Below are 24,065 nucleotides of genomic sequence, written 5' to 3'. Positions count from 1 at the left end.
AATTAAAATGAATACAAACCAAGCTTTAGTAAAAAGGCGGGGACACTTTTAACCATGTGGTAGGGAAATAACCATTATTTGTGCTTCAAGCGACCTCTAAATGAACACTTCATCTCAGAGCCTGAAAACAACTGGGATGCACTGGCCACTGAACCACAAATATCCCCAGACAGCCAAGAAAGCAGCTCTGTGAGGCTGCACATAAGCACATCAGCATGCTAAAACACTGCAAATATGCAGATTAGGGGCAGGTATGTTACATATAAGCATGTAAACATTTGTGAATTAGTACTAAAGGGAAGTGGAACTGAAGCTTTTGAGCATCACATTGCTTATAGAAAGATATAGTACAGTAGTGCTGCTGTCTTACATCTCAAAATAACTCTTATACATCTTATGCTGGGCATAAGTGCATGTTCATTCACTGTCTGAAGCAAGCCAAGCTAGCTCATCTCCCTTTAAGCAAACTTTCTTCTGATTGGTTGCCACTTCCAAACACTTCTGCATTCACAGGCAGAGCTGACATGATTGTAGAATATCTGCTCTTGCTGGCATCATTCAGATCCAAGAGTAGAAAAAAAACATTGTAAGAAACTGATCATTCAGAGCAGACTGAAGATTACTCTGGTCTCCTTGGGATTATATACATATAATGCTGACCTCATTATTTATTTTGAGCATTTACTGTTTTGACAGTAGAAGAAAAAGCACAATAGTTCCCATTAAAACATTTAATGTCATTGACAGAATTATGCTAAGAGTCAGTAGACAACACAAACACCTAGCTTTGACCTGCAGCCTTTACTAAGCTAAAAAGCAAGTTTTCAGATGTACTTAAACAAGTCTTTCGAAGCCCAGTTTAACCAAACCCAGTTACACTTATTTGTTGCTCAGGCATGAATAACTGATTTTGGGCATTGATAATAGTTTTGTACAGAGCAATTTTAACTGTTGTGCAACCAAACAGAGTTTGGATTACAAAGAAGACAAAGCAAAAGATAAGAATGGAAATGGATTTAACCAGAAGGAAGATCAGTTTGGCCTTCACGGAGCCCCTAATCCAGCCAAATCCCAGTTAACTAGCCCAGGTGTTTAGGATTACCCCCCTTCACACAGGGGGAGGGCAGCTTAACAAGGTTTACATAGCTTCCAATATCCACTCTTATCACAAGCCCTCTGCAGGAGCTGGCTGATCCCACTGGGAAATGACCAGCAACCCAAACCCCTGAGCTTAGCATTTTAGCTATATCTGCCTATTACCAGAGGATGTGATGTCTGCACTGGAAAGGAGGACAGTGACACTGCAGAATTCCCAGAAATGGAAGATGAATGGAAAATGTGGAGAAGAAAACAGAATGCAATATGGTCACCGTGCAAACACAGTGCAAGCATCACTAACAGCAATAATACCACCACTAACAAAAGTCTCATATGCACATACTATAAGCAAGCACATAGTTTCTGAAGTTTAGCTTTAATAAGACTGTACACACAAACTGTGCAGAGCATACACAAGGCAAAAAACTCAAACACAAATTAACTAGAAATTTAGGGTGGTTGTGGCTCAGGAGATAGGGTGAGTCATCTACCAATTGCAAGGCAAATGGTTTGATTCCTGGCTGCTCCACTTTGCATGTCAAAGTGTCCACGGGCAAGATACCGAACCCCAAATTGTCCTTGATGCATCCATCAACTGTGTGCATATAGCATTAAAAGGGTGTGCGATTGTGGTTTGTAGTCTGAGTGTTCACAGAGAGTAGAAAAGCACTGTTTAAATTACCAGTCCATTTGCCAGTCTCCAGACAAGTACCTGCTCTCATGGGCTCATTCAGACTTTATAGATTCTGTGATGATGAACCAAATCAGACATGCCTTGAGCTAAATACCCACAATGACAGCATTCAGTAAACTTTAGAAAAAACACATAATAATTTAGTAGTATATACAAGGTTTGCTCAGTATTTTAGTCGTGGTCGTCATTACTTAAACATCGCAGAACAGCATGAAAAGTAATTTAATAAGCATCCTGAGGATACACAATTCAATAACTGTAGGACAGAGATGACTAAAACAAGAGGCAATTATGTGAACGTATTCACAGATTCAGAGATTCTGTTCTCACTTAAATTGAAAGAGTTGTGATTCAAAGGTTCAGGCTATGCTTTTGTTGCACATTTGCTTGCTGATCCCAAGAGAAAATGTTGTTTAGTCCACAGACTTGGAATTATGCTGTCTGAGCGACATGTCGGATCATCATACATCATTAGCAACTCCTACCCTCAACAACCTGTTTCAACCATGTGTAGCTTCCCAAAACCAACTATCCAGTATTCCAATATTTTCCTCTAGTTACAGGTATAGTCTGTATATAAAAAGTTAATCTAGCCACCATGAAGATCTGTTTTTTCCAGTTGATAAGTTTAAAAAGTCATTTGTTAGTCTCTAAATCATGAATTATCATCTTTCTGGAAACCATAATGTATAAGGTGAACATCATTCTGTATTCAACTAGATTTTAATCGAGCCATTGAGGCCATGATTTCATGAAAAGTGCTCACTGAAATAAAAAGAATTTTTAAAAAGGGCCATTTTCCCATAGACTTTCTACAATTGGACTTCTAAATGCATCCAGATCGATCGGCCTTCCCGGCCATCACAAAGTTTGTTTTGAGATACCATAATCTGACAAACTGCTATATAACTATGTTATATATAAATATATATATAAATATATATATATATATATATATATATATAAATATATATATAAATATAATATATAAATATATATATAAATATAATATATATATATATATATATATATGTGTGTGTGTGTGTGTGTGTGTGTGTGTGTGTGTGTATGTTGTAGCTATGTAGTGCCAAAGTTATGTGCCATTATGCTATATCTAAAACAAAAGAATAACAAATTACAATGTTTTGCTTTGCATTTTTAAGTAGGACTTAAAAAGTCTGAACAAGTGATTTCTTTAATTTAGAGAAGTTGTGCAGAAAAAAACAAAATCATGATTCAGCAGTTTAGGTCTCACCATATTTGTGTGTTAGCGTAACATTTGGCAATTGTTTGGTAATTTAAAAAGTTATAGCTATAAAACAGAGTGGAAAATGTTCAAATTGTCAAAACAGACTGACCATCTGCTCAGTAACCTTATAAAAGCTGAGCATCAACACAACGATGAAAATTTAAAAAAAAAAAAAATACCAGCGTTTTCCAGCAGCAGCATTATTCTTGTAATGATATGCCATGTTTCACAGGTCTGTTGGGGAGTTTAAGCATCTGTGCAGCATTCAGCAGGGGAATACAGAAACCTGGGACAGTTGTGGCTTATTTTGCCAAGTTTCCACAAACACATTTAGAGTTGCAGGAGGTCCTCAAGACCCTCCAGTGATTTATATTTGGTGAGAACAATATAAATTCTCCCCAGGAGCCTGGCTTCTTTCTCATTACAGATCGTCTTCCAGAGCAAGAGAGGCTGTTTGAAGAAGCGTTTTTCAATAGACGAGGTATTAATCACAACAAATTATCTGTCCTATTGTCAGGTTTCTTGGTGCCAAATCTTTGTTGTAATTAATATTCATTATGACAGAAACTCAAAGAATCCCTTATTTCATCATCCTATTAATGTTCCCATCTGGAGAATCGGTTCACTTTATCTTTCCGGTCCGCAATGCTGCCGACTCTTACGCTTATACTTTGGGACACACATGCGTACAGGTTTGCACACTCACACTCTCGTCTCAAGTCAAATTTGCATTCAAATTGATGCAGTTATTTCTCCAGGCTACACTTGGGTGCGAGAGAGCATAAGCAGATATTAGGCTATAAGTGTCTCAAATGTTACATAACTGCCATGTTGTCATATATAATGTCTTTACTGACACTGACAGGCAGCAGCTTGTGTGTTTAGGGTTTTCTGAAACTGCAAAACTAACTATACAACACATGCACCACACTCGAAATCCTCCAGGCAATTTATGAGTTGAAAAATAAAATGAAATGGATATTTTTGCCAAAATTACTTACAAATTTAGTCATCTTTAGACATGACAGAGTTGTGGTACCAGTAACATTTGAGAAACAATGACAATGAACAACAGATAACTAACTTAACAGCTGGCAAACTGTTGGAATTCAGCTGAAAAGCAGAGAAAATAGTCAACACAAATGTGATTTAATTAATTTACTCTCTCACAGTCCCATTGTCTCTTTGTTGTGAGCTAAAGAAAATGAAATAAACATCAAAATTAAGAAATCCTGGCCCACAAACTACAATAGCCCATTCCTGTCAAAGCAATGTTTAAAAACCCACCCATAAAAGTCACTGGGAGCCTTCCAGCAGACACATAGACAACAAAAGCTAAATGTGATGGTCTCTCTGGAAACCCCACTGCCTTTGCCATGGAAATAAACATGTCAGAATCAATACACTCTTTGGTTCAGTCCAGGGGATGATCCTCTGAAGGCTTGAGAAAAATGTACAGGGCGTTCAGTAATGCCGCCCTGGTAATTGACTCATGCCTAAGATGAAAAAGATTGTGTTTTTCATTGAGAGGTTCTTTCATTCTTTTGTGTTGAGGAATCACATTTGTTGGGAACAAGTTAAGGCAGCATAGAATGAAGCCGGCGCTTCGAGACAAGGATGAATAAACAAAGTCAAAACAACAAAACCAAAGACGAGAGATATGTTGGGCAATGCTCAGATGTTTAAACAGTTTCCTCTGGGGAATGTGTCAGTTGGAATATTGCTGTCTTGTAGCTCTCCTCTGGTTTAAGCACTTGAGCATATTAAAGCCACAAATAGCTCAAGTCTGTGTTCAAACACACTGACATTTGTGGAATATTGAATCCAGTGACTACTCTGGATGAAACCAAGTCATACAATAATAAAGCATGTTTTCTCTCCATGATTCCACTTCATTTCTTGCTTACATGGCATGCTCAATAAAACTCTAACCCCCACCATGCGTGAGACTTCCAAATCCCTGCATAGATTGTGACATGCCCTTACTCAGAAAGGCACAATTTGGAATTTTTTATTTTGGCATGATGGAACGTTGCGGGGTAAATTAAATGGGATTTTCTGTAATTGTATTCAATTTGCTGGATAAAACGCTCCTGTCCTCAGAAGCGGTGATTAAGAAAGTTACTCCAAAAGCAGGCTCCATATTTAAGTCAAAGCAGCCAGCTTAATGCTGCTGGCTGTGGAGGTGAGACTTTGTCAGAGGTGCTTTTCCTCCCTGATTTATTAGAAAGCCCTGGGATAAGCAGTGTATTTAGCTGGGCCAGCTCAAGGGGGGGTGTTAGCAGGAATAAGACTCAGAGGGGAGAGAGCGCGAGTGTGTGGGAGAATTGTAGGGCCGAAGGTGTGTAGTTCAAACATAGGGTAATGTTGACTTTGAGTATTGAGACCCTAGCTGTTTGCTTTGCCCCAAACCTGCCCGCCCCCTCAAACCCATCAACTTTCCTTCAAATACAGAAATAGACTGATTGGAGCTGGGACACCCAGAGGTGTAGCTTTACTTGTGCCGCCTGCAGTCAACTGTGAAATAATCGTCACAAATACGGAGCGAGAGATGCATTCAATAAGCGAAAGTAATAAAATATTCGGCCGTGTTTTCCCGACAGAATGATTTCGGTGCAATATTTGAACATTTGTGGTGAAGGATTAGAAACAAAACATTCCTCCTGACAAAGCCATTTTCCAATGAACTCCTTGATTTTCATGAGCTCTTTGCGGCAGAAGAGGAAGGGTGCTGGGTTCAATGCTATAAAAATGTGTTCTTGGGATCACAGTGTTTGTCATACTGTGTATAATTACAAAGAAAAGTATTGTAATTATCCATCTTAGAACCACACTTACACTATAGTTTGGGTTGCGGTTGAGCAGGATAGGGTTAAGGTCAGGATAATTACTTTAGGTACAGAGCAGCTGTCAGAATGGCTGTAGCGCCTCTTTTATCTTCACCGTTGTAAATGATCCATATGATGTTTAACTCACAAGCCAACTATTGGTTGCGAAGCAAAGCAACTGGTGTGGAAAAACCAGCAATCATTTCTTCTCCATTGATTTGTGCTTGTAAAACACAAATGTGCATTTTCTGTATCAATAAAAGGATCCGGGCAGGTTTTAAAATATTTTTAAAAAGCACTCCGATTTGAATAATGTGTGTTTTATACGCTTTTTCCCTAGAACCGTGTATTTACTTCCTTATTTGGGTGAAAAATGATTAGAATTATATCAACACCCTTGACCTCAGAGAAAAATACAAACTCTCTAATTATGTAAATAATAATCATTTTAGAAGTTGGAAACATTTTACAGTCCACTCTCACTGTCTGTGCAACAGATGCGCTTTGTTTGCAAAAAAAGGAATCACACTGTTACACACAGAACCACAACCTTTCAAATTACTTCCAAAATGTCCAAAAAATAAACAAAAATGTTAGTCACTACGACATATACTGGAGGATGTCAAAATGCTCAGGAAAATCTCGACAAAGAGCCCAAGGTGTTAATCCGGACTCTAGAGTCTTTAGCTCATTATCCGACCAAACACCAAAGGAAAATGTGCACGTTTAATGTTGTATACAGCACATTTCCCACACTAATGTAAGGCTTTGTGATTCTTTCCTGTAACCTGGGAGTCACCAACACAGCACTCTGGAAAAGCTGTAGCTACTGAAGTTGTGCTGGGGCAGCAAAAAAGTAGACCTCGAAAAAAAGAAATCGTTTTGATGAAATGCAGACGTCAACATTAACACAAAATTTAGCATCTCGCCACCCTTCTTGCCCAGATCTCCTTTCAGCTAATGAAGGGACACAGTGTTGGCTGTCCAGCAAACCTCTAAAAAGTTGTGAATAAAAATATCCACTGCTTCCATTCGGGATATTTACACTCATCCTTCACACACTCTTAATGTTTAGGAATCATGACCACTGACTGATCCTGTGCTTTCAGAAACTGTGATCACAACTTCAAAACCCTGCGGGTCCCTCCCTGCTTATGTCCACCAATCATGAAGCCTCAGATTAATGTGAGGGTAAAAATGTACAAGAACCTACAAGATAAGTTTCAGCACCCAAGTTGTGTTAACATGAAAGACATGAACTGTGTCCAACACCCTTAATTTATTTAGACATCTAGACACTTCATTTCTTATTGCTCAGGGCCACTCACCATCTGTTATGTCTATTAGCAGCACATAATAACACAACAAGGGTAGACTGACTGACCCTTATAGTGTTGCTGTATCCCGTAATGGTGTACTCCACCATTTTTTTACACTGCCTAATGTTATAGAGGTTGTTGTATATATTAAAGGTGTTAATTTTTTAAAGTCTGGTTCTTTGCAAATCTTTTCTTGCATTTCCTTTTTTTATAACACAACAGCACAAAAAATAACACATCTGCATTTTGTACAACAGTGTAAAGAGTGAGTAGTCCTCTGATTGTTTAAGATATTCAATTCAATTCAATTTTATTTATATAGCGCCAAATCACAACAAAAGTCGCCTCAAGGCGCTTCATAAGATATCTAATCTAATGTGTGCCTGTATTATGTGAATTATTCTAATTCCTTTTCGAAGTCTTTAACAATCTTTTTCCACCTTCTTAATCCAAATTAATGTGCTCTTTACTTGTTATTACCATAGGTAAGAAAAATTGATCCTCTGATACTAGTTGATATTAAAAATTCATACTGGGATAGGCATTTATTTGCATTTATTTATTGATACCAACTTCACTTGGTCATATGAACAAAAACTTCAAACAGCTGCTAGCCCTTCACTAGCAGCTGAACAGGTGAACAGCAGCACAACAAACAAGGCAAAGGATCTTAAAGACATGGCCTTCATGACCAATTTTATGACTTCAGTAAAGCCCTCAAATCAACAACACTGACGTATTAAACAGTCATCATAAATGTTAACCTGGCAAGCGCACATGTTGACATTAGCCTTTTAACTATTAGCAATTATCCAAATTACCCACCCCCAACTGTTCAATTATCATTAAGGCAGCAGCTGGCGGCTATGGCTAATAATAAAACGATAATGTTAATGAGAGAGCTAGGGGGGAAACTATATTAGTCCCATTTTAGTTTAACCAGATAATTATTTGTGACTAACAAGTGTTATTTTTTTTCCTTTAGTCACATGTTGAAGTAAAGAACAGTCTACCGGAAATTAGACAGCAAGAGTGGCAGTCTACCAACTTTTTGATCAGCAACGAAAATATGGTGCCAAGTCACCAGAAGCACAGGAAATACACAGGGCTGTAGCTGAATACATTTGGACAAACCAGCATTGTTCTAATCTAATCTAATATTTTTCTGGGCAATCGGTACAGAGTTTGAAATTTTAGTGACAACCCTCCTACACGGTGAGCTTCTCCATGACGCCAGCAGCTGAAACGATGTATAATGGATACGTATTTGGGGTTCATTACAACATTTCAACTACTCAAGCCAACTCGTACACAATCTTTCTGTGTAATTCTTCCATCTGTTCGCTCCTTCATGAGCGTTTCAGAGTGTCTGCGCCTCATAGCATACATAAAGACAACCGCAGCGATGAGCCTGGAGACTGCAGAGTAAAGAGCAAGTGGATTCACCTCGTGTCATTTATAAAACATATCTCAAGGTAGCTCAAGCTCAGGCTTTGTGAATAAATAATGTCTTTTCTCTGTGATTTTGTTCATAGGCCAAGCATCTGGTGTCTTTCCTTTAGCATGTGTGGCCTTAATAGACTATGACTCACAGACCTCCGGACCACCTCCAGAAGGAAAACACTTATTACAGTAATTAAGTGAATCATAGAGTAATACTAAGAGAGAACAGAGAAAGAGAGAGACTGATGTGACACTCTGTTAAGTGTCAGAGGTCTAATACATACATACACCTCTGAATAAATGAGCAGAGCTTGTAACAGATCTCATTAGGAGCCCACTGACAAGAAATTAATCTGTTCTCTTCAAGTGATTTTTCAACCGTCTTGGAATGTGTCCTCAACTGTTAATGACTTCTTGGCCTCATGCAGGATATTTTATATGCGGGAAGGGTGGCACTTAGTCCAGCTGTATACCTTATATTTATGCAGCCAGAGCTAACTGACATGACACTCTCCACTCTGCACACAGCAATTGGTGGTTCATGCCAGATACAGTACCAACTATAAAGATGGTAACATAGCAATTACAGCACAAGTGTGATATTTTTAGTTGTTTCCTGTCAAACTGAAGGATAAAGTGAATGGTTCTCTGTGTAAGCCATGAAGCAGGCATTAACTGCTAAAAGTTCAGAAATGTGGACTTTAGTGGGCTGGAACTCACTGGACATATATACTTCATTTCAATCCGGACCATGCGCTCCTATCAAGCCTTTAAGTTGCCACCGAGTCACAGCACCTAGTGTATCTCAAATCAGATGCCAGATTTTACAGTCACATAATTACAAAAAAGACTAAGTTTTCCACAGAAAGAAAATGAGTAACCAGGGTAACAACTATAATTTCAAAGTGCTAAATGAGATGGGAAAACAGAAAGTCTTTAACATTTCAATGAATAATTGATTTCCAAAGTAACTGACAATTAACTTTTTGAATCAAATTATTAGAAAATAAACAAGGCGACCCGTCTTCAGCCCAAAACCGATTAAGATAAAGCGACTCTCGGCGGCTCCCTTGTCGCATGTTTGATTTGGCTGAGAGACATGCTGGATGACCTTCCTGACACAACCCCAGAGAGGGTCTGAGTCAAGCTTTTACTTGCCAAGTGAAAGTCTTACCCACTAGACCACGGAGCCAGTTTCAAAGCCTATTAAGATATTTTCTTAATAACTGTTCCGCTCTAGGTGGGTCTGCATCTTATTACTTAGATACATTGTTATTTTCTCTTTTTCTCATTGTTCTGGTCATAAAAGGTCAGACAAAGTTTTTAAAATAAAAGACACCCATAGTTTTTAAATCAGGCCAATAGTCCAAACACAAATGTGAGATTACCACGATAAGCTCTAAATGCTCACATGTAAAAAGATGGTATTTCTGCTTTGTGAGACAAAATTTAAAAACAAAAAAAAACCAACTGAAATGTAATCATTAAAACCCACCAACAATTTATTAAAGCCACCACATATTTACTCAACTGCAGCCTTGCAAAATGATAGATGACAGCCTACCTGTTATTTTTTTTTAGCATATTCAGTTTATTTTCTTTTTTTGGTTTAGATTAAATCATAATCATAACAGTTACTGATCAGTGAAGCACTGCACTTTGTGTGTCAATTCCTGCAATATCACTTTAGAAAAACATAATATAAATCAACATTTCTACAATCTAACACTCAGTCGCTACAAAATTACTGCAAAATCCAATCAAAAACCTGCCCATGTCATTTTTATACATGTGATTATTCAGCTATGGCCTCATTTAATTGGAAATACAAATCAAGATTCTTGGGGCGATAATAATGGTTTGTTGTGGCACCAGCAAGAACACTACACTAAAAGGACTGAAGCACTATAAAGCTCCAATGATTAGTTGAGTAATCGCAAGTTAATCAACAACAAACTAAAATAATGAAACAACTACTTTGACTTTTAAATGTAAAGAATTTACAGTTCCTGCTTTCTTCCTCTTCTATGTCTTTGGAGTTTGTACTTCTGGTTACACAAATTAAGCTCCTCTGCATTTTTTGCAATTTGTTGACATTTTATAGACCGAATGATAAATAGAAGAGATAACTGACAGATTAACTGACAGTGAAACTCTTAGATGCCTCTTTGATTGATAGTGCAGAGATTAAGCCACAAAGAACAGTATACACTATCAGGGTCTGCAATAAATTTATATCTAGAGTTCACCGGGGGTGACTAAATACTTCAGAGGGTCATATGGTTTTTCCCATGCCTCTGTTCATTTAGGAAGTCTCACATTCATCAGTGAAGTCATCCCCCTTTCTACCCAGAATGCACTGGCCAGAAATAAATAACCTTTTTTCATTTGGATTCCTTGATGTATTGGGTTGGATTTTTCCATTACTAAGCAGAATAAGAGCATTTCCTTTAACTTCCAGCAGTCTCTAAAGCTGGCGCTCACCATCAGGAATGTAAACACACACAGTCTGTAAACAAGGCTCTCTCTGACCCCCAACCCCCCTCGACAACGCTGACCACCGCAGACCAGCCTAATGACGTCCCTCCCTGACCCCGCCAAACTTTCAAAGACAGACGCAGCCCCATTATTGGGCTCAGGGGTCGCAGGAGGGAACCCAGAAGAGGGTGAAAGCTGAGAAAGGACAGTGTAGCGTCAGCCATGGTTTAAGAAGTTACAGACACAGAGATGACAGGCCCTCTGATATCTTCTCCTGAATCCTCGAGTCCCCAATCAGTGAGTAATGGAACAGAAAAACAAATGTGGGCTCTGGGAGGTTAGTGGATTAATGATATAAGAGTTGCTGCAGCTGGCTCAGGGACGATACTGAGGTTCCTCAGTGAGCCATCAGCACTTGTGAAGGGGGCTCTAGAGGTGAGTCAAAGACTCGGGGGGGGTCAGAATACCGTCAGCGCCGACTCGATCCTCCCCCGAAACCAACGGGGATGTTGTCAGCACAGAGAACAAAGGCCAGCGACAGGGTGAGAGGGAGCAAGGGGAAGAGATAGGGAGCAGGAGAGAGAGCTTTCTAATTTTAACCACAATGCCACAGTTGAGAGAAGCATCACAGGGCTCATTTGGAACATATTGTTCAAATTAAAGCCTTGATAAATAAACAAGCCTCAAACAAGCACAGCGCTCTGTACTCCTGAGTGTGAGGGTTAGAATGTTTTTTTTATACCAGCGGACACTGGTGTGGCATACAAAGCCATTACCCTCAAAAGTTTGGGAGATTTCAACCACATTTTTCCCACATCCTCTATTGTACCTGAAATCTATAGCTTTGTCAGCCCTGCAACCATTTGAAATTAGGGGACAAATGGTGCTCACAAGGGCCTCACCAGCTGCTGATAAAGTGATTTTCTGCTCGAGGAAGGCAGAAAAGGTGCTTTGACAGAGGGGCTTCAGTAGCTGATGGGTTCCCCTGGGCAGCAACAGGGAATCTGCAGTGTCTACAGGTTATGGTTTTGTGGTTCTGTGACCTGACATTCATACTGCCTATAACATCCACACACAAAAAAAGAGTAACCATTCATAATCTACATGTAAATTCAATGATGATAGAAGGCAGTTTAACAAACATAAGTGGGTACAAACTTGATTAAAAGCAAAGATTATGAGCATACTTTTGCCACAATCTTAATCTGTGCAGCCATTTTTGTCAGAGTCCTTACGAGCTCCTACATTTGGAAGGATATAATGATTTTTTATTCATTTTTACACATCTTATTTCACCAAATATCAACTTCACTTGACCACACATCGCACCACATCTGATTTGTGCTGCAGTCAGTCCTCACATTACGGTATAAAGTTAGAGCCACTGGATAAACTGTTGATGCAAACGTCTGTTTCTTCATTGTGTTCTGTTACATTTTTCTTATAATGGCAAATCAGTCAGTGACAAATTTTTTACCAGAGCAGATAAGGAATGACTATATGATGAGACTATATGATGAAACATATAGTCTCATCATATAGTCCAAATACACAGGGCAATGGCAGCAGTGGCTGAGAGTAGGTTTTGGTGCAGCTATGCTTTTCAAAACTCGGCCGAGACATTGGCAATGCTCTCTGCAACACTCACTTTGCAAAATGCAAAGCTGGCCATGGCAGCATATCAATTCTGAGGAAACTCCTGGTCAGATATTAAAAAATATATACATCTACAAGCTGAAAAGTATACCCTATAGCCTGAAAGCCTGAAAGGACCCAGAGCTAACATTGTGAAATATTATGAGACAGTGAATCCAAGGACGATGATGATGAAAGTTTTAGTGCATCATCGGCAGCTTCATCGACATCATCTTCAGATAATTAGGTAGTTGGGCAGGTTTTGTCAAAGTAACTGAGCTCGTTTTCATTGTGTTGGCATTTTTGCACTGCATTTCTTATCATGCATGCTATTTACAGGAAACAAATACATTATGTGAGATTGACAGCCCACCACCTTAGTATATAACTACAACCAATAAGACCGTAACAATGCATACTATAATATTAAACAGCACTGCAACAGTGATGTCAACAGACGCTGTCACACAGAGACCAGGGCACTTGATATGGTTTGTAAAATGTGTCAAATTACAATATTTTTCATTTAAGAAGTATGGACTTATTTTCTAGGAGAAGACAGGACAAAGAAAAATGCACCACTGCGTGAACGATGCCCAACCCCACTTATATGTCTCTGAGAAAGGTATGTATAGGAGTGTTCCCTACCAACATTTGTTTTTCTCTTAGGTTTTTTTTATTATTATTATTGCCTTTTGTTTGCTTTGGTCTCATATAAATTGGTGAAAGTGTTAAGGTTTAGAATATTCTACGGAGAAAAAAAATATATATATATATATAAAAAGGTAGATGGAATATAATTTTTCATTGATGTCACTTATTTTTATGGACATTTTGGTTGTTGAAAAACTATAAATAATGACTGAAATAAAAATCATTATCATCATCATCTGACAGCTGAGCTACAACGTTGTGCTAAGCAAAGGCAACAAGCATTCAGGATGTAGCCTTATATTTAACATATAGGTATGAAAATGGGATCCAACTATCCAAAAGGAATAAGGGTGCTTCCCAATATACCCCACCTTTTAATTGTGAATTAGAATCCCACATGTGAAGCAGCTAACTTCTTATTTTTTCTGAACAGAAACACAGCTAACAGGGAAATATTCTTCACCATTTTAACAAAGAAGCACACCCTGGCAAATATGCAGTTCATTATAAAAAAATAATTACCAAGGGAAACAGACTGATTAAAAGCACATAAAAAGTCTCCTTGAGAGGGAAAGTCAGATTTCTTAAGGCGAGAATCTTTGACACTCTGTTGCAGACTGAAAAATGTCTTGCTTTTATATTCCATCAGCCAGGATGAAAGTGAGCAACTGTCCAGAACGAAGCCCCGCTGAATCACCTCGGGTCACAGCTTGGGCCAGACAGCTTTGACTTTATGTGTGTCTGTAAATATGGCACTCACTCTGCAGCCTACTTGCCCCCAAAATGAGATTAAAATGTTTGTATCAAGCAACATCTTGGCCACAAAGAAACCAGGGAATTAGAAAAACTAGACACAACAAAAGCCTGATCTGTTCCTAGTTTTTAAGCGATTCTCCGGCTATAATGGATTCTCATTTTTGTAAGTGAAAGCACTTTTGCCTTGTAAGTGCAATCATTAATATCCAGTCTAAAAATCACTCATCGCAGTCATAGACATTCACCCACAGATCAAAGTCAATTTTGTTATTCATACTGCATTGCTCTTGGACAGAATTGTTATCAGGAGTTTTCACCACTCAAGTAATGCCAAGATAATAATCTCTCTGCTCTCTCGGCTGCTCTGTAACAACATGTATAGTGGTATTGGAGCACCACTTGTCAGGCAGATGCATTGCGAGTGTGTCTGCTGAGTGGTACAGTGAAACCGGATTGGTCCCCTCCACCCACTCATCAGCGAATGACCGAGGGCTACCCCGAGGCTCAACCTGCCTCAGAGTCTCTGATCATAATGAGAACACAACTATCTGACACTGCATGCCTGTTGCAGAGAGTGAGGAGACAGACTGAGACAAGCTCGGCTCTTATCAGCACAGGAGTATTTTTGCTTAGGAAAAGGAAGATGTTTAAAGCTTAGAAGCTTGTCTGCTTTCACCGGGCTTGCTAATAAGCAGGTAGGATAAATTAGCGATTGATAAATTAGTCAGCAAGTGACTCATATTCCAATGTCCTTTATTTATTTAAAAAGAAAAAAAAAATCACAAAGAACCTCAGTCAGGACAGAAAAAAAAAGTATTTTCTTCGTAGTTGACCTGAATACATAGTCTAGTCGCAGGCTGTTAAAAATTACTTTGCCAAAAATTGTTCTCAGCGCCTTGGCACACAAATAGGGACTTTTGTGCATACTTGTTTTAAGGCACATCCAGTCTCTGAGGGGCTAAGCGTAACCACCCAACAAATACCACTGCAGGAGCTCGTAAGGACTCTGGGGCAATACAGAAACCATGCAGCCTAAGAAATAAGAGTGAAGATGATGAAAGAGAAATGCCACCGTGGTGTCAAAACGCTGAAGCCAAATGACTGGCCACGTTCACAGGAGACAGCGCCACAGTCTCTGTCCGCTTGTCTTTTTCTCCCCCTTTTTCCTTTCTGCTAAACAGCAAACTCTAAGAGAAGTTCAAGGCCAAAGGGGTAGGCAGAAATAAAAGCCCCATTTAAATGGTTCTTTCATGTGGCTTCACATACAGTTTCAAAGACTTGTACAAATTACCATGCACTGACACAGCCCATATACTGTCTCCATCCCAGTTGCACATATACATGCACTGACATTTGCAAGCTTACCCAGACCTGCAGGACATTCAACCTTCCATCAAGTAACAAAAGTGGGCTGGACAGGATGGGAGGAAGGGGCGAAGGGGGCAGAGGGGAGCTGTGCACATCTTTTTTTTTTTGTTGTTGTTGCAAAAATATAATTAGCACACTGGCTGACGGGGAGCTTTCTGATATGGTCAGTGTAATGCAGTCATTGCTTCTGGGTGACAGAGAAAAAGCACAGCCACTTCATTAAGTGCAAAGGAAAGGAAGCGAAGACAAAGCAAACAAAGCAAGAGTTGTGTGAAAAAGGAAAGGGGCAAGCGAGCGAGCTGGGGGATTTCTGCTACCCTTCCATCTTGCTCGTCGTGTAGACTCAGGCAGCACCTCTAGGTAAGCCACCCCATGACTTGGGCCTCATATTGCCAAGGCTGCTCGGTTCCCACAGTGTGTCAGGGCCTGCATGTGGCCTTCCTCCCTGCTTGGGCAGCCCTGCGTCTTTAGACCCCCAGGCACCGGAGCAGAGGTTACACCAACACAGCCAGCAACAGCAGCATGTCAGCCCCACACCAACCGTTGCCTTGGTGCCGCTGCATTAGCAAAGAGCTCCTGACTCTGTTCAAGGGAAAGTGATTTGCCATGACGTCTATGGCTCCCCACTTTTCGTTCTCTTTTTCTCGCTTGTTGCTGCTCGCTCACTAAGAAACCTCCTCTCTCCCCGTCTTCTCTCTGCACATTTAATCTCTCCCGTTTCCCCCTTCGTTGTCATTCTCTCCACCACATCCTCAAATCTTCCCTTTCACTTTTTTCCCCCCAGAGTAATGACTGATGCCTAAAACACAGTGCCATGATTAGACTGACACTGATGAAAGACAACATCTGTCTTGAATAAATATTGAACTGACAAATTATGCTCTTTTTTTTCCCTCCCCCGGTCATTGTTCATCTCCATTTCTTCATTTTTCAAAATTGTTCCCGGCTTGCAGACTGAACAGTGCCACAGAGTTGCCACCAACACCAAACACAATATTTATTTTCACTTCAGCACAAAAAATGCTCACAAATAGCGACAGAGCTAAACGCTAATAATATGTCACTGCAGAGCTGCACTGATAAACAGGAACTGGAGGAGAAACCCATCAAGTGGTCACTGCGTTTCACTCGATGACCAACAAACAGGTGCATGCCATTACAGACCAGCTCTCATACAGCAGCATTCCACAGCACAAGGAAGTGTGTAATCGATGTTGTGGAAAATAAAGTGAGAAAAAAGTAGTTCTAATTGCAAAATGTAAATATTGAGTTTTCCCACAAGTGGGGGCAGACCACCCAGGATGCAAAATAGTCACCCACCCCCTTTCTCTTTTTGCCTTGTCGACCGCCCGAGAGATGTCTTTTTGTGAGTGCAAAACATCACCGACCACAATCAACACTCACACAGAAACCATGATGTGTCTTTGCATGCAAATACTTCTGGCAGCTCTGGCTTGGCATTTGTATTGTGGGAAAATTAGGTGATGAAAACCTTGAGGAGAAGGCTGAGTGGATCAGAAATTTAGTGTATAACACCATGTCTGCCTTGTTCCTGCAAGGTGCCAGACTTTTTGATTCAGACTGTTCCTGTCTGCTGTGAATAAATTCTCACAAGAAAAGAGAGCAAGAGGGCAGCCGGCTGGGCAGGACAACACTGTAGCTGCAGTGTCTGACAGAGACTCCTCCATGTGTGTGTGTGTGTGTGTTACAGGCCAGTGTCAAATACTTGTCTGGACTGTGACAAATACCTCCTAGTAGCCTCACCACAACTACCTGCAAGATTAGAAATGAAACATAACTGCTAATGCTGTTTGAAGATCAAAAGCAACTGTTTTTCTGACAACAGCGAGCGTTCAGCGAAACTTAATTTAAGCCTTATTATGTTTCCACTATTTGTCTTGGCAGGTCTACGCAAATATATGCAACTGAGCACACTGACACAAGAGAAAAGCAGTCAAATGATTGCAAAATAAGCCGCTGAATCAACAGACGGCATCTGCTTGAATCAAACAGAGAATAATAGATGGATCAAAGTCTGCAAAAAAAGAAAGAAAACTTCACTTTTGCTCATTAAATTTCAAAGTATTCTACTTTAAACCTTGTTTTAACACGCATTTATTTAGGCACACGTTTGGATCTTTCCAAAGGCATGCAATAAATCTATTAATTAGGCACTCCGACATTCAACCAATTCACTCAAAATAGGAGGTATTTCGAGGTGAAAAGAAGGCACAAAAAACTTACCTTGAGTGGTTTTACTTCCTGAAGCTGACTGTTGGACAAAGGCGACCAGGCAGAAACCTACAAATCCAAGGCTCGCGCGTATCAAAGCGTGCATATACATGTTAACTTTCACTGTAGTTTAACACAAGCACTTTCTAAGATCTACGATGCGCAAGAACACATACGAGGGTGTGTGTGCGTGTGCTATAAAGGTCTCTTGTTATTCCCTGTGAGCACCCCCTGACAGGACACTATGCGATCCTTTTTTTCCCCTTTTAACGCCTGCTCATTTGAGTTTCAAGTGATCGGGGTTGAGGACAGCCCGACAACGCGGAGCGGAGGAAGGCTTTTCTGTTATCATGTTTCGAGCCAGACCGATGTCAATTTAAGAAAGGGTGAGAGAGAGAGAGAGAGGGAGAGCGGGAGAGAGAGAGGGGGAAAGAAGGAGAAATGGAGAGATGGAGTGCAGTGGCGGGGTCTGAAGGGGGAGGAGAGAATAAGGAGCGTCCGTGCTGCGCTCCGGACTCCTCTTGCTGCTCCTTCTCTTTCCTGACTGGCTCTCAGTGCTTCGTTCCTTTTTTTTTGTTGTGCAGGAATTTACACACAGGTGTTGGCTGAGCTCAAGGTGGACAAGTGTTGCCGAGTGCACTGAGAGTGGGGCTCACAGGTCACCTGGCTGATGCTACCTGCGCAAAAAAGGGGGGGAAAAGAAAGAAAGTTGCCGTCACGGCAGCGTGGTAAAATCATCGCCTTAAAGGGGGGACAAGAGGGCGGATGGATTTATAATAGACTCCGATGGAAAAAGTAATAGCCCGGAGATTGCATTTTTGTTCTCATCCAGCAGACTGTACAGCCCATCTAGTCCCTCAAACAAACCAATAAACGCCTATTTACGGATCATGTGTGCAGCATCGACGTGATCTCGTCTGCTGTGCTGATAAAAGATTATAGTTGTCGTTTAACGATTTTACCGAGAGCACTTGTTGGCATTTAGAAATAGTCCAATCGAGGCTAAAACACGGAATATTCTACAACACTCTTAACAAAATTATTTGATATTCTTTATTCCATCTCTGCACTGAATTGAGTTCAAAGTTCACATCACAGACAAAATTGCAAAACTTCTTTGAAAATTGGAAACTGAATATGTTTTTTTTTTTCAAGTTTCAATTGACTTTCTTGAGTAACATCCTTATTCCAAGGTCAATTGAGGGCCTTAAGCAATTTCATGTCCTTTTTTAAGCTGAAGCTGGACCTGTTTGAAGAACTTCCGAGTGAAGCTGTGAATCTCATAAGAGTTTACTTTAATAAAACCGCGTAGATGATTATGTTGAACGTTTAAGCTACACCAGCTGTTAAAAATACAGTTCGAGATGAAACAGTTCCTCAGGTATGATAACTTACAATTGGTATTTGTTTACAGGAAAATTGGTGAAAGCTTTATGAAAATCATCTGGTATATTGGGGAAAAACAGGATAGAAATTATATCTCGAGTCATCTGGTTCCAAAACCTTAACCAACACCACATTACCAGTTTGTCTTTTCCTGCAGGAGATTAGCTCAACTGCCACATTTCTCTCAGAGAATTTTCCCCCTCCTGGCTTTGAATAAGCAAGCCCTGTCTAGTGACAGAAATCAGTAATACTGAGATTCACTGAGGTATTTGTGAAGCATGTGTTAGAGGGAAAAACATTAGAAGGCAGCATTTCCTTGAACCAAATAAAGATGAGACAGCTTCAGCATGTTAAAACTTTTGAAGTTAAATTCGGGGGTTGAAGATGAACAGCCATCAGCCATTTCTGCAGCTCACGAGTCACTCTGTGCACACCATTACCCCCAAGACCTGAAGAGAAATGAGGCTTGAGGAGTTACATGAATCAGAACAGGCCTTTTTCATATCATCGCTATCACAACCCACTGAGCTACTGTGCCACATTTCACCAGCAATGACATATGAAGCATTTGTTTCCAGGAAGTGTGCAGCGAAGGAAACACATCTTTATCCCCACACCTGCTGCCTCCCTTTGCATTATCACGTAAATTAACCAGCTGTGTCGATGCATCTATGTTTGCATTTCGCCGTGCGAGCAGATCCAACACTGTAATCATCGCGCCTGCTCCCATGTGTAATTTTTTTTTCTCAATCAAATATAATTAGGGCATCACAATGAGGCTGATTGCAGATAACAACGCTGCTTTCTTCAGATGATGCAGACACACACATTATGATGGGGTTGAGGGCAGAAAGGAGGAGAGAGGATTATTACTCATTATACTGTGTATTATATCTGTCTCTCTATCTCTATTTTAAAAATTACCAGAAAATATTCATTATTCATTATTTTCATTATTATTCAGAGACAAGAAATTTCATAAACAATGTCTTTTAGTGTGGATTCCCATGCTACCCCACATTTCACCAGAGACTAGGGGCCTCAATAACTAAGAGATTCAGTGCAACAGAATAACCTTCCCGAGGATCCCTCTTTGCATCCACAGAAGAAGAAAAAACATGTAAATCCACAGCTCAAAGTCAAGCAGTTCAGTGTAATTAAAATAACATCCGTCAGGGATATGGAAATATCCCATGTCCCCGTGTCCAAATCTCTGGGTAATTGTGAGCACTTGTATAACCAAATGAGCTCAGAGTCACACAGGGAGTTTGAGAAAGTCAGCACATGGTTGCCACAGAACCCATGCATAAGTCACACTGGTGGATCAGTACACTTTTCATGGCAACACTTCATTAAAGACAGAGGTTTGTGCACAGGCACTACACTCAGCACCAGACCGAGCTATTTTTACAACAACAGACACACAAGGGAAACCCAGGCCATGTTTAATTTATGATTCTTGTCACAAAAAGGACTTTGGCTTCATACTGGGTAAAGAAAAGTGGGAGAGTGGAGAAGGTGAAGAAGAAGAAGGTGTCAAGAGATCTGTAAGGATCTTTCATAGATAATGAGACCAATTGAGCTGTGTTTCACCAAGACTGAGACGGTCTTTATGCAACATGTTCAAGAGATTTGCTGCAGAGCGGCTGACCACAACTTGCTCCGACTTGTTCTGCAGTGAATGAGCAGCACCATTTTCCCCCCTGAATTTTTTTGTTTTTTTTTAATCTGAAGGCAATATCTTTTTGTAATGTCCTTTGAAAGATCTGAGGCAAGTTGCCGTTTGGCACTATATGAAAAATGCATGATTGTCGGAGATACACCACATCAACACAATTTAACAACAGCTGTTCAAGCTGTTCTCACCTTGCAACTCCAAAATATCCACTTCTCAGAAATTAGAGGGCAAAAAATGTGCAGCAACCAGTTGTTTTAAGACAGTGTTGGTAAAACCTACATTTTGGCTCCAAAATATCAAAGTCAGACAATATTCCAACAGCTGTTTCTGTAAGATAAATGCGACATGGATGCATGTTGGGAGGCAACTGTGGGCCACCCCTTTACTATACTGCATGCTAATGAACTGTGGAGTTAGAGGCCCTGCAGAGAGCCTAATGTGTTCTTCCAGATGGTCATACACAGGGGCACATCACCTCATTTACTTTCTTCCAGTTCGACATTTGTGCTCCCAATTGTCTTAAAGAATTACGTGTGAATATGTCACAGCTTGGAGCGCAGAACTTTTTCCGCTTTGTTCATTTTTTTTTTTTACCCCCTTCTTATGCTAGGTTACCAACACTACCACAGGCCCAGCAGGATGCCTCGGTACTCACCATGCCAGCACCACAGGGGAGCCGAGTGGCTTGCTGAGTTCCACACTTTAGTACAGGCATCCCAGCGAATGCTGTGGGCTTGCCCCAGGAATGCCTCCTGACCACAGCTTCAGTCACTGGCAAAAACAGGGAGCAAGAGAGGGAGAGTGAAGAAGGAAATACACTTATCGAGTCAGAACAAACACAGATTTCACATAGTCACCCTGACCAGCTGAAAGATTTATTCGTCCCTATCAAATACCACGTCTCCTCGAAGAAGAGTAATCGGTGAAGCTATGTTGCTTTTGTAACAACACACCACAGAAAATGAGCTACTAATGAGAGTTATCATCACCTTGCTGTCAGGCCCCGAGTCATGAAGGCTTGGTTACCTTTCAAGTGAGAGTCCTAGTGATATTACCCGAGTCTTATTGTTGTTGCAGCAGGGAGGTAAACAAGATACAAACAGCTTGTTAGCTGCATGAGGGTGCAAGAGGGTGCTCGTTCTGTATCTCCTGCGTCTGAGTGTCTGTGAATACCTATAATCAAGTGGACTCATCATGATCAAATGAGACAGAGTGGAAGATTTGGTCCTGTTATGGTCCTAAATGTAATCCTTTCTATGCCTGCATCTTTCAAAGTATCAGCCATCATTATACAACTGAATTGTATCACTGTGCTTAGTGGCTATCTGAAAGCACACACACCCAAACAGAGGAGCCATAATAACCATGAATTTTAAGTAAACTCTTTTGATGACACAGAACTGGGCTGGGCATGCTTAAACCCAAGCACACTCAGCAGTGGCTCTTTGCCACTTTGTCTTCACTAATCCTCGATAGTCTGCTCATATACTGAGAAAGGGATGAGAATTTTGGCCATAACGTTCAGACACTATGCAAGAAGGTAAGTACAGAACAGGTCCAGGGTGGTGGGGAAGTCCCATGAGCTCACTGTCTAGCCAGATAGTGCAACAGCTACGCCTACCTGCTCCAACCACTGACACCAGGGAGTGTCTACAAGGAGCTTTGTGGAGATTTAGCTCATCTATGCATCATAAAATATAAAATATAACTAAACCTTTGAGATTTTACTCCATGTATAACTGGTAAAATATCAAACTTCAATTCCCCTTTAAACTGTTTAAGGCTGAAATGTTGATGAGTAAAAACTTCCCGCAAATCACCCCCATTTCATTTCTCCCACTATTTGCTAATACTCTGACATGAATCATTTCGAATGAATCATTTTGTCTAGAAGAAAAGATAACGGGATGTTGTTGCAAAGATAAAACCCATGGTTACAGCTGCCTCCAAAGTGTTTTTGTTCCCCTTAAAGAAAATAAGGTTTATAAAGAAAGTCCATCCTTTTTCTTATCTAACCACATCCATATTTATGGCCAAATAATCAGTTAAAGCAATCAAATGAGGCACAGAGGGAACAGGCAGCTCTACGCAAGAAGACCTCAGGCGCCTAAGCAATCTAAACCGAGAAGCAATGGTAGAGACATCGCTAACCACCGCACATGTTACCACGAAGAAAGACAAAACATCTAAGATGCAACAGGTCCAATTTTCCACAGAAAAGCATGTTTAGTGAGATTGAATAGCTCAGTTAATTGGTTAACTGAATCCTCCAACCACATATGTACACAAACACACACACACTTTTAATGACTAAGCTTGAAACTAAAACTTGAACTTTCAGGTTCACATTTTTGGTAGTGAAACCCCCTTTAATGCAGACTTACTTTGTCCTGGTCTAGGCCTACAGCAAATGCATTTTAATCCTCACTGATGTGCCATAATGTCAGATTATCTGGTGGGATGGTCTAATCTCATCCATAAATGCAGTTAGAGGTCTTTTCAAGGACACATATAAAAAACAAATAAACAAAAGACACCCGTTATTACAAAAGTGAATGGTACACAGAGAAACTGATCTGTTTTCACTTTACTCCGTATTTTTTAAATCGAAATATTTAATTAAGCACTTTTTCTGTGTGCAGTTTATTTGAGAAATAAAAGGAGAAAAAAAATCAATCGCGTCTGTGCACAAATTCAAATGTGCAACAGCAACATATGGCCCAACATAACAGCGTAAGCGGTTGCGGTTCTACCCACATATGAATCTAGACTGCACTCTAGTGGCTGCAGGTTTCAAAGTGAGAAAGTAATACAAACGTGAGGTTTTGACTCGTCAGAGCAGAAGGAATAAATATGATTAATGAAGAGTCAGTTTTATTAAATGTCCTAGTATGCGTACACACGTGTACACACACGTGTACACACACTAGTAGATCCTCCCTTTAGTGGATCCAACAATCACTACCAAACTCAGAAAACAAAGATTGTCTCAGTGTTACAGTGATATAAACACACTCTAAAATTGTATATTGAAAATTTTGGATAATTATCATTCTTTTTTTAATTTTTTTTTGCATCCAAATTTTAGAACTATGCTTTGCATAATTTGATATAAACTGAAAGAATACATTGTCCCTGACTGCAGTGCACCCATGAATGTTCAGAAAAATATCACAGGATTGTTTTTAAACTGAAGAAAACATAAAAATGTGCAATACTCAAGCCAGTTGTTATGTGGGTATTTTTT

The 24,065-nt window shown here is 40.1% G+C and overlaps 1 protein-coding gene across 2 annotated transcripts in view; it reads right to left on the bottom strand.

Moving 5' to 3' along the window:
- scube3 (signal peptide, CUB domain, EGF-like 3) overlaps positions 1-18,285 on the bottom strand; it is a 75,826-nt gene extending 57,541 nt beyond the window's left edge. Inside the window, exon 1 of one of the 2 annotated variants that reach the window (XM_085147093.1) lies at positions 17,767-18,285. In XM_085147093.1, the coding sequence (XP_085003219.1) occupies positions 17,767-17,866 (100 nt within the window). In that variant the 5' untranslated portion in view covers positions 17,867-18,285. The remainder of the gene's footprint in view (positions 1-17,766) is intronic. The other variant, XM_085147094.1, reaches the window with a different exon arrangement.
- Positions 18,286-24,065: the final 5,780 nt, after the last annotated feature.

Source organism: Neolamprologus multifasciatus, chromosome 20 (genome assembly GCF_963576455.1).
Source record: "Neolamprologus multifasciatus chromosome 20, fNeoMul1.2, whole genome shotgun sequence".
Taxonomy (NCBI): domain Eukaryota; kingdom Metazoa; phylum Chordata; class Actinopteri; order Cichliformes; family Cichlidae; genus Neolamprologus; species Neolamprologus multifasciatus.
This window is presented reverse-complemented; position numbering and strand designations above follow the sequence as displayed.